General features: G+C 33.7%; 1 protein-coding gene across 2 annotated transcripts in view; it reads left to right on the forward strand.

The window, feature by feature from the left end:
- Positions 1-3,404, forward strand: part of opcml (opioid binding protein/cell adhesion molecule-like) — a 241,270-nt gene extending 237,866 nt beyond the window's left edge. For both annotated transcript variants that reach the window (XM_051683519.1, XM_051683518.1), the window contains 2 exons: positions 866-1,017; positions 2,103-3,404. In XM_051683519.1, coding sequence (XP_051539479.1) covers positions 866-1,017; positions 2,103-2,206 — 256 coding nt within the window. In that variant the 3' untranslated portion in view covers positions 2,207-3,404. The remainder of the gene's footprint in view (positions 1-865; positions 1,018-2,102) is intronic.
- The last annotated feature ends 8,690 nt before the right edge of the window (positions 3,405-12,094 follow it).

Consider the following 12,094-nt stretch of genomic DNA (forward strand, 5'->3'; position numbering starts at 1 on the left):
TGTTGCAGATTCAAACCAGTGTTTTCCATATGAGCATCTAGGCTCAGCATGTCATATATGCTAACCACTAGACCACGGCTCCAACATAGCTAGCTAGTCATATAATTCATATAAGCAGAAAGAATATAGGTGTAAATAGTTTATAATGTCATTATAAGGCAAATAGCCCTATTGAATAGAATGTTTCAATTATGTATAAAAATTGTTTTTGCTTAGTCAACACAGAAAATGTTTAATGAATAATGTCCATTATGTGTTCCACACTTTATAATTTAATGTATACAATTAACAGTAAGTTACACAATACTTGAATACTTAAAAAAAATAATTACATTAGCCTACATGCTGATTAATTAATCAAATTGATCTCAATAAATCAAATAGGTCAATATTTGATGAGAAAAGTCCCCTAATAAAGATAATTAAATATAAATAATACATGTCAAATAATTATAAATGTTATGATAATTCAGATAATTTAGATTGAAATATATTGCATTATTGTGGCTGACAGGTAAAGCGTTGATTAGACAATACAAAAACTGGCTTTTAGAAATCAATAAACTATTGTTTAATTCCCATATCATTGAACATAAGCCTATAGTTGACAACAAACCATTTTGCAATTGAGTTGGTCAATCTGTCCTGTTCTCGTAGGATGTGTTTTTGCATGATCTAAATCGAATGCATACAACCTTATTGTAAAGTTATACCAATATGTCTAATAATTAGATAATGTGCAGCTTTGTAAGAGTGGCACATTAATTTGTGCCACCAGCCTTCACCTTACATTAACAATAAAGAGTGAGTTAATATCAGTTCTTAAGAACTCAACAAATTGCTAACTTGACCCCAATTTTCACAGACTCTTCAACGGACTCAATGGGGTCAAGATCGAAAACAAGGGTAAACAATCCATGCTAACGTTCTTTAATGTTTCTGAAGAGGATTACGGGAACTACACCTGTGTGGCCATGAACACGTTGGGGATAACAAATGCAAGCATTATTTTGTATGGTAAGAGCCTCCTTCCGTTAACTAAATACATGTTAATTTATTAACAAAACCCATGTCAAGTGTAACTCGGCATAGTTATTGAACATATCAGCGTGTTAAATGTTTGCCTAATGTAATTAAATCAACTCCTGGCTTGTCGCCTTGAGGCATCCACTAAAAAGAATGATTCCTAAACTCTGTTTTCATTACAATTTATTTGAACAGCTTAAAGGCGTGGTCACACAAACGTTCTCACTGCAAAATTCAGCGGGCGAAGATGGCGCGGGATGGAGCGAGTATGAAACCAGCAAAAATATAATGTCAAGCAGCCTTTTTTAATGCTGTACAATATAGTCAGTGAGACTTAAGTTAAAAATCTTTAAATTAAAAACTCAGAATTACAAAAAAATTTTAAACTAAAATGATATCCTTGTTCATTGTGAATATTCAGTGTAGCTGTTTACGAAGTATTGCCCACACAGAGGTCACTACCAAACCAAACAACTTCCTATTTGTCAACGTGCCGGTTTTGCCAGTCAAAGTTCATCAAACTTGAACTCGAGACGAAAACACCGCAAGGAAATTCTTCGCCACCGGAAGTCCATCTTGTGAAATTCACAATTGCTCGGATTCCCATTGAGATGACTGTATTTCGCCCACAGAATTTCGCCATGAGAAGATATGTGTGACTGCGCTTTATTGCATGATGATACACAGTGGCTGTTTGGGGGGGTTGTAAACCCAGATTTGAAAAAATCATGTACAACACCCTCATGTTGCTCTTCCGTCAAACACAATAGGAGACTGTGTGGCTTCAGAATACTTGGAATATAAGGCATGAGTCATATGGACTACTTTTCTGGTGTTTTTTGTTATATTGGAGCTTGACAACCCCTCTTGACTGTTCACTTTAAATTTAATGGAAAAGAGCAGTGTGAACATTCTTCTTAACTTCTCCTTATGTGTTCCACAAAAGAAAGAAAGTCATATGTGTTTGGAGCAACATAAGGGCGAGTACTGTATTATGAAAAATGTCATGTTTGGATGAACTATCCCTTTAAAGTGTAGGGTTGCACCCAGAATTGAGTCACTCTCTCTTCCTACAGGCCCCGGAGCAATACATGATGTGAACAATGCAGCCTTATCACCAACCAGCTCGTTCTTGCTTCTAACTCTCTTTCTTACGCTCTCGTTCCTGAGCAAGTTTTGATGCTAAAGCACCGCGTCTGCTTCTCCGTACAAACACAGACTCACAGTCCCACACACAGAGGGAATACTTTATCGGTATCATTATCATTATTACATTTAAATTATTTTGCCTTATATTTTATTTCTGAAAGAAAGAGTCAGTGTGGGTTTATGGGTCTGTAATAAGATGCTTTGGGATTTAACCGTGTTTTGAAACAGTGAACTGGACTGTGAATGGAGTCAGTTTGTTAGCTGGGTAGAAATAATAATAGAACCACTATATGTGTCTCTCCAACATTTTGTATGTGAAAAGAAAAGCAAAAATTAATGTAATCGTGAATAACTGAATGGTTATTTTGGTCAGTATTGAACTGTGTGACTTGAGGTTACTGGTGTGTCCTGTTTCCTTGTAAAATAACATGTTTTTCTTTTTTAATATCTATAAAAATGATAAACAGCAAAAAAGAACAAAGTGTTAAAAAAAGAAAACGTGACATTTAATTTAATGTACATGTACAGATGTATGCAAATACTGTTCATACCACTGATCTATAATATAGAACTGGATTGCGGATGACGTCATAACAGTGAAGCCACTGTGCCACCATAATGCTATGCCCAAACATTCCAGTGTGCCTATTGACTTAATAGAAAGTCTTTTCATTTCAGTGAGTAAAAATGGGCCATGTAATCACCGATTTAATATCCAAAATCTGCCTGTACATCCCTACAATGCAAATGTCCTGCACATGTTATTTATTTATTTATTTAAAGGTCCACTCAACATTTTGTTTGTGCCATCTCTGACTTACAGTGACACTTAGTGGTGTGGATGCAGCATCATTCAAAATCATTTACATTTATAACATTTACATTTACATTTAATCATTTAGCAGACGCTTTTATCCAAAGCAACTTACAAATGAGGAGAACAACAGAAGCTAATCATCCTAGGGAAACAGCAGTAAGAGAAGTGCTGTAATACAAGTTTCAAAATAGTTTCAATAGTTTTCAGTTACAGATGCCATTGTAGAAATTCACTATTCACAATCAGCCATGATTAATTTAATCCAAGAGTGAAAGTGTCCAATAACAAGACAGTTACAGAGATTAAGCGAGTGGTATTCAGCTGGTCATGTGATTCTAAAATGGCTGCTCCCATGAGGACACCCCTGCCCTATGTAGGATAAAACAGTTTATTGTGAACATCAAAATGTTCGTTCATAGTTACTTGTTTTACCGACGGTAAATGTTTTCATTAAATCTCTATCTCTATCACACATGCAGAGGGTGCGTTGAGATTGAGGGAGACATGTAAAGCAAAGATGGTTATACTGATACACTAGGTTTAAATGGCAAACACCCATGTAATGTACTGTATGTTATGTACATTGACATGTGACTGCAGAGAGCACTTCAATAGGAAAACAGGCAAATCCAAATCTGGCATTTGAGGCTATTTAGAAATTCCAGTCTGACTTTTTTTAAGGTCCCTTCGTGGCAAAGTATGTGTTGTCACCCTAAAACAAGCAGATATTTCAGCTTTTCCTACTTACATTACAACTAATGTACAGTTTTTCCACATCCCTTGGTGATTGTTGTGCTGCACTGATAGGTGATAGCAGGTGAATGCTCTGACATCGCGATCCGTGTATATCTTCAGCCTCATAATGAATATTATCCATAACAAGAAAATTAAACATGATTGTTACTAGAGGGCGAAATGCAACTGTTGTATACAGAGGTCGGAGAAGGTGAAAAGGGGGCATTATCAGCTGTCAGCCATTGAGGTTCAATGACAGTTGGGGCACATCAAAATGGCCGATCAAACACTCCCAGTGGCTTCACCTACAGCTGGCAGTTTACCATTGCGTCAGTGATCCAGTTCTGTATATATATATATATATATATATATATATATATATATGTATATATACACACATGTACATATATCAGTGGTTCATTCATACACACATGAATAAGATCTGTGTGTTAAATATACAATAATATCACACAGTTCCTGAAAACATAGTGCATCCCTAAACATTCATCTACCAATGCTGCCGATGTTATTAAAATTACAGAAAAACTACAAAGATAACCCGCACGTGTACTTGTACTAAGCTGACATAGTAACAAGCAGTAGGATAGATGCCTTACCTGGTATAATATGCAGTATTATATGGTCCTTGTAGAGATGTTTTTACTGTAAATGCCCAAAAGACATAGAATGAATTGTGCCCACTGATAGCGCCATTTATTTGCACAAGCTATCTGCGTTGTTTTAACACCAGATTCATTAAAGGAATTGGGGCCGTTCAGACCGAACGTGTTCTTAAGTTAAAATGCTATAATGGAAACAGAATGGAGGTCTCTCGAGATGCGTTTCTTTAAGACCGAGTATCAAGTTAAAAGAACTTCTTCAACTTTTTAAAGCGGCACTCAAGCGTGAAAAAAGAAAAAGAGCAATGGTCAAACACGTCTGCCTAGTGCATGTTTACATAGCAAAACATACAAATAAAATATATTGATTTATTAATAAACACATTATATTAATAAAAAACAGTATAGATAGACACAAAAACGTTTTCTATGTGAGCGCCCCCTTATGCAAATCTGGTCGGTCAATGCTAGGTTGTGGAGGATACTTTGTGGAAAATCCCTTTTCAGATACATTTGATTGAATTTATTTTTGGATGACACTTTATTGAAATATTTAAATTGTTCTCTCTCAGGTTTTCGGTGCTGAGTTTCATTTAAGTTGCCATTTAAATCATACATTTAAGTGTAGATTTTGTATTCTTGAATCTTATTAGCAAAGTAAATTTGACAGAAGTCAAAAGTGTTAAATCTTAAATGGTATATTATAATAATAATAATACCATACCGTATATATTTAATATCTTCTGAGGAAAAGATCCCAATAATAGACACATTTCCTTGCGTATCTGTGGGTGATAACCATCAATTTATCCGTGAACTTTAGCACTAATTTCCACACTAATATAATGTCATATAAATGTCAAATTGTGCATGTCTGAGCAGGTGAAAGAAAACTGTAATCTCAGTTTTCATCTATTTCATTGACTTGCACCATTTTCCATATCTTGGAATGCTTACGGTTCATAAGCCTGCTGATTTAACAGCCACACTTTCACACCTGTTACTATCTGAGAGCTGACTTATCAACGTTCTTATAAGCGAATTTGAATGCCTACCAGGGATGTCCATTTATCATTAACCCTCTGATGCATGAATGCTATTGTTTATGTTTACTTCATAACAATATAATCATTCACAATCTTCATTTCATCCCCAAATTATGTATTTTGAAAGAGTTACACATCTGTCCATAGCACAATAGAAGATAATAATCAGTCATGTTGAATTTTCTTTGACATAAACAAACCACACTATGACATATAAATAGGCCACTGATATAGTCCCATGGGTAAGCATCAAAGGTAATATCCCACTGTGGTTTGGATTTAACATTGCACTTGGAATGGTTAAAATGGCTTTTGAACATCTGTTCACTGTTCACCTTGCATCAGAGGGTTAAATAAGGGCTAGAGAAACATGAGGAAATACCAGCCTGATCTCATTATTACGAAGCTATTTGTAAATAACATGTAAACACTGAAACCTACAATATGGATGTTTTGACAGAATCTAAAACATTAACATATGACATATTTTCAGCTTTAGAAAATTAACATATTTATTAATCCATTAGAAATATATTTGAATCCATGGATCCATTATAAATATATTTATAACAATTATTTATTATATATTTATACTAAATAAATATATTTTCTTTTTACTATTATATAGATATATTAGATCTCTTAACCCTACACCTTCGCCAAAACATAACCACTTTTCAACAACATAAAAAACTAACAGGCAGATTAATGTACAATGACAATATTTTTTTTGTTACAATATATTAATGTTTATACATTTTAGAGCTGCTAATCACACCTCTGCCCCTAAACCTAATCCTAACCATTTCTTAACAACATAAAAACAAGACAGGAAGATAAATGTAATCACAATAGTTTATTCAGAAAAAAATGGCAAATTTTTGTGCAAAAGAAGTCCAAGCGACGATGTGCTACACCTGAAGTGCTCTCTGATGGCATACAATAGCTTTGTGTGAGGTAGAGAGTGGAATCTTATTAATCACTGAAAATCTACTTATCCACTCCGCGAAGCCACTGTCATGTCTCATTCAAACAAATACATCACAGAATATGGCATGTCACAATCATGTCATGAGACACATGAGAACAAATTATGTTTCACTGACGTTAAACATTTGTCATTATGGCGGCAATTTATTTAAATATGAAATCAACGCTGGAGTTCACAGTTACGTCTGTTATAGGTATTACAGCGTATGGAGTCGGAGATCGTTGAATAGGCTTGAATTTGGGACAATTCCTTGCACAGAGTTAACAAAAGACCTGGAATACAGCAAACAAATAAAATGTATTACTTTAATGACTGTTTTGTGGTTTATTTTGTTTATTTATTTATATATTGAGCCGCACATATTCTGAAAACACCTTTTGTGTCCCATGGCAAAACAAAATTATAAAAAAAAAATAAATAAAAAAAAAATAACAGAAATAAATACATTATAAATTAATTAAAAATGAAATTATTTGTTATTCATTTTAACATTTTAAAGTTTACAATTTTAAAGTGATAAAATCCTTTAAATAGTGCAGCAGAAATCACAGAACAGAATGAAAATTGTCACGTCATTATTGTAGGTAAATGCATCAACTGCTTTAAATAAATATGATGGCATTTAACTAATCTCATTTATGGTAAATACTATAAAATGTATTGATTAATTCAATAAATTCAGTGTTCATGGATTCAATCAGTATACTATGTAAACATTTGTATGTTTCTAAAGGTGTTTATATGTAAAATTAGTACATTTTAGATGCTTCCAGAACATCATTATTGTACGTTTTGGTGTCTATGCAAACGTAAGCAAATGTACGTTTTCATTTTAACACTATTAAGAATACAAAATATTAAATACAAATTCTCATGAGAACATGTTGGATATACAGACAGACAGACATGCATTCAACCCACACAACTTATATTACACTGCTAAAATGAGACCTTGTCCATGAGCAGTCTGCATTCAGCTTCAGTGAACACCGTCAACGGCACTACATAAACATGCTGGAGAGTGATGGTTCAAGTCCAAGGTCTGTCATGTCACTGAGAAGTATATATATACACTGGCGGACACTAGTTTGGAATAATTAACATATTTTGCTCTTATGGAAAGAAATTGGTACTTTTATTCACCAAAGTGTCATTTAACTGATCACAATGTATAGTCAGGACATTAATAACGTGAAAAATTACTATTACAATTTGAAAAAATGTTTTTTTACAGAACTTCTTAAACTACTTCAAAGAGTTCTCATCAAAAAATCCTCCACGTGCAGCAATGACAGCTTTGCAGATCCTTGGCATTCTAGCTGTCAGTTTGTCCAGAAACTCAGGTGACATTTCACCCCACGCTTCCTGTAGCACTTGCCATAGATGTGGCTGTCTTGTCGGGCACTTGTCACGCACCTTACAGTCTAGCTGATCCCTCATAAGCTCAATGGGGTTAAGATCCATTACGCTCTTTTCCAATTATCTGTTGTCCAATGTCTGTGTTTCTTTGCCCATTCTAACATTTTCTTTTTGTTTTTCTGTTTCAAAAGTGGCTTTTTCTTTGCAATTCTTCCCATAAGGCTTGCATCCCTGAGTCTTGTCTTTACCTTTGTACATGAAACAGGTGTTGAGCAGGTAGAATTCAATGAAGCTGTCAGCTGAGGACATGTGAGGTGCCCATCTCTCAAACTAGAGACTCTTGATGTACTTATCCTCTTGTTTAGTTGTACATCTGGCCTTCCACATCTCTTTCTGTCCTTGTTAGAGCCAGTTGTCCTTGTCTTTGAAGACTGTAGTGTACACCTTTGAATGAAATCTTCAGTGTTTGGGAATTTCAAGCATTGTATAGCCTTCATTCCTCAAAACAATGATTGACTGACGAGTTTCTAGAGAAAGCTGTTTCTTTTTTGCCATTTTTGACCTAATATTGACCTTAAGACATGCCAGTCTATTGCATACTGTGGCAACTCAAAAACAAACACAAAGTCAATGTTAAGCTTCATTTAACAAACCAAATAGCTTTCAGCTGTGTTTGATATAATGGCAAGTGATTTTCTAGTACCAAATTAGCAATTTAGCATGATTACTCAAGGATAAGGTGTTGGCTGCTGGAAATGGGGCCTGTCTAGATTTGATAAAAAATAACTTTTTTCAAATAGTGATGGTGCTGTTTTTTACATCAGTAATGTCCTGACTATACTTTGTGATCAGTTGAATGCCACTTTGGTGAATTAAAGTACCAATTTCCTTCCGAAACAGCAAAATCTGTACATTATTCCAAACTTTTGGCCGCCAATGTGTGTGTGTGTGTGTGTATATATATATATATATATATATATATATATATATATATATATATATATATATATATATGCTCATACATTGTAAATTACCTTTCAGTTTATTTTCAAGTTAGATTCCTCTGCTTTAATTTGAAGGATGATATATTGCTTGAGCCTTGCTCCATGAGTATAATGTGACTGTATTCTTCTTGTAACTGAATAGTGCTGGTTACTTAGGGATGGCAGAGTTCATTCAAATCTGACTCTGGTGCTTGGGTTGAAATATGTTTCAGGCAGTGCACCTGCAGTAACAATCTCTTGGATATTAGAAGCACCCTGTAAACGCAGAGTTGAAAAATCTCATTCTAATGATGACATTCATGAGCTCTTCGCTTTAAGTATGACATTGCTCTTGATCATGCAGTTCATGTTAAAAATGCTGTATGTGAACAAAAAATACTTTAAAATATGCAAATAAAAATATTTATCCTGGTTTTATTTGATTGTTATATAGGAGGACAGTGTAATTGTTGAGATAAACACACAATTTTCCTTTTTAGCATTGTGCCTTGAGTGCATTTTATGAAATAAATAAATAAATAAATAAATAAATAAATAAATAATAATAAGTAGTCACTGCAATCAAACAGATTCAGTATAGAACCTGGAAAAGTCTACTTGGGGTGCGTTTTGTAAACTGTCAGCTATTTTGTTTTTACATACAATTTATGTATTTATTATTTGCTAATTTAAAGGTGAAGTGTGTAATTTATGTGTCTCTAGTAACACCAAATAGAATCGCAAAACCAAAAGAATTCTTTCCCAAACACGCCCCCATCTGCCATTGGTCAGTTCCACCCCAAACTCAACCTATTGTTTGAGCAAATTTTGCTGTGTTGGGATCCTTGGATACTCAAATAATAATAATAATAAAAAAAAAAATGACACACTTTACCTTTAATTAAACTTATTTAATTATTTGAATGATATGAAAGATTTAATGCTATTTAATCAATCCATCCTTTGATAAGCACCAGTAAACATAAGTATATCAATTGTGTTTGAAGTGAATTTGCCCAATGATTTCCTGTGAGTTTTGTAACAGGTAAAAGTACATACATAGGTTTTACTGTAGAATATTAGAATATATCATTTTGGTATCTAATGTTGATTAACGTTTTAAACACTAATATTGTGTTGTCACAATTTGATGGTGAAGATGCTACTGACAGTGATGTTATTTTGAATTGCTGGACCACAGCCACCCTAACCATATTCTATTTCACAGTGATCAGCAGTAGTGAATCAAAAATGGCATTGCAAACCCATTCATGTTACAAACAGGTATTGTAGTATGTAAATAGTTCAGAATGTAATTGTTTTCCTTTTTTTTTTAATTTTTTTTTATTGATAAATTTATATTTATTGTTGTCTTAACTAAGGGAACAAAATAGCCAGCGTCCAATGATAGTACTCTCGATTTTCACTGACCTTTAAGATAGCGACTCTGACCGTTTTTATTTTAAAACTGCTGCAAGTATACATGGTAAAATACATCTAATCATAGCAACAGTTTCTCACCCAAAATCTCTTGGCAAAAAGTATTTTGCCATCCTTTGCAAAACTGTATTGTATGTTTGTATTTATTTTCCTGACTGTCTCTATCTAGTTCAGACTGTAAAGTGTATGATACCTTAACATTTGCAACACAAAGCTCTCTCAATGTGCATGTACAGCCGTAGTTGTATTTTTCTTTTTTTACTATTGGAAAATGAGTAAAAGACTGTTGTATGTGTTCTGTGTAATAAAGTTAAGAATATTTTCTTCTAGTTTGGGGTTGTTAGTTATCGTATATACTGTTTCAAATCTTATAAACAATAAGGTACAAGAAACCATACTATATTGTGAATCTAGTTATGACTAAAGGGTGTTGTTACACCTCGTCCTAACCAGGCACAATGCAAAGCAAGTTTTCTGGCCACACAGAAAGTGGAAATACTGTGCAACACAACAAAATCACAGCTAATTAGAACAGTGTATGGATGAGCACTCTTAAGAACGTAAAACTAAGAGTGCATATCTAGTATTTTCAAGACTTCCGTAATGCTTTTCTTGATGCCACCTTTTTTATGGGTTTTTCTTGTTGAACTTGAAGGGTTTGTCATGTAATATCCAAAGTTTCTGTGTCTCTTCTAGGCATGTCTATGTTTTATGTTTAATATACATGAGGGGTGGTCCAATGAGTCTTGTGGGTGCGGCTACCAGCACAATGCTGCAGAAATAGAAAACAAATGACCAGACAAAATGTAGACTTGCTTGTCTTGCTATGACAAAAACTCTCTCTCTCTCTCTCTCTATATATATATCTTCGATAATAACTGAAAAAAAAAAACTAACCATTTTAAAAGCAACCAAAAATAACATACAAAATAAAAAACTTCTGACTTAAGAAGATATAAAACTGACTAAACTTGCAATTATGACAAATAAAGTCACAGTTGAAATGTTATTTCTAACAATTGCGACTTTACATTACACAATTGCAACTATATATATGGTAATTCTGACTTCATTTCTTGCAGTTGCAACTTTATATCATATATTTGTGACTATATCTGGTTATTTCGACTTTATTTTTCACAATCCGACTTTATTTCTCGCAATAGTGACTGCATAACGCGACATTATATCTTGCAATTCTGACTTTATTTCTTTCAATTACAACTTTATTTCTCACAATTGTGACTACTGTATATCACGCGATTGCAACTTTATTTCTCACAATTATGACTACTGTATATCACGCGATTGCAACTTGATTTCTCAGAATTGCGACTATTACTTGCAAATGTAACTTTATATCTGTCAATTCTGACTTTGTTTCTTGCAATAACACCTTTATTTCTCAGAATTGTGACTATTTCTTGCTATTTTGACTTAATTTCATGCAATTTTGACTTTATATCTGGCAATTTCTACTTTATTTCTCACAATTGCAACTTTTTCTTGCAATTGTAACTTTATATCTGCAATTTTGACTATGTTTTGGCAACTGTGAGAAATAAAGTCGTAATTGCAAAGAAATAATGTCACAATTACGAGAAAGAACTCACAACTATGAGAAATAAAGTTGCAGTTGCAAGAAATAATAATAAAAAAAGAAAAGAGATGAAAATTCAGAATTACCTCTTTCAATTCCCTCATTGCTGATGGGATCTGGCTTCCATAAAGAGCTGTTTACACAAATCAGAAGTGAAAGCATTATAATTTTACTTGGAATCTAAAAAAAAGCACTAAGTCATTTATGAATTTTACCCTAACCCTATGGTTAATTGTTTCACAAAGCATTTTAGAAAAACATTTAGCAGGGTAGACATGCTGCATCTTTAACAAGCCAGTTTACCTTATTAGTGCATTTCCCTCCTCAG

Source organism: Myxocyprinus asiaticus, chromosome 42 (assembly GCF_019703515.2).
Source record: "Myxocyprinus asiaticus isolate MX2 ecotype Aquarium Trade chromosome 42, UBuf_Myxa_2, whole genome shotgun sequence".
In the NCBI taxonomy this organism is placed as follows: Eukaryota; Metazoa; Chordata; class Actinopteri; order Cypriniformes; family Catostomidae; genus Myxocyprinus; species Myxocyprinus asiaticus.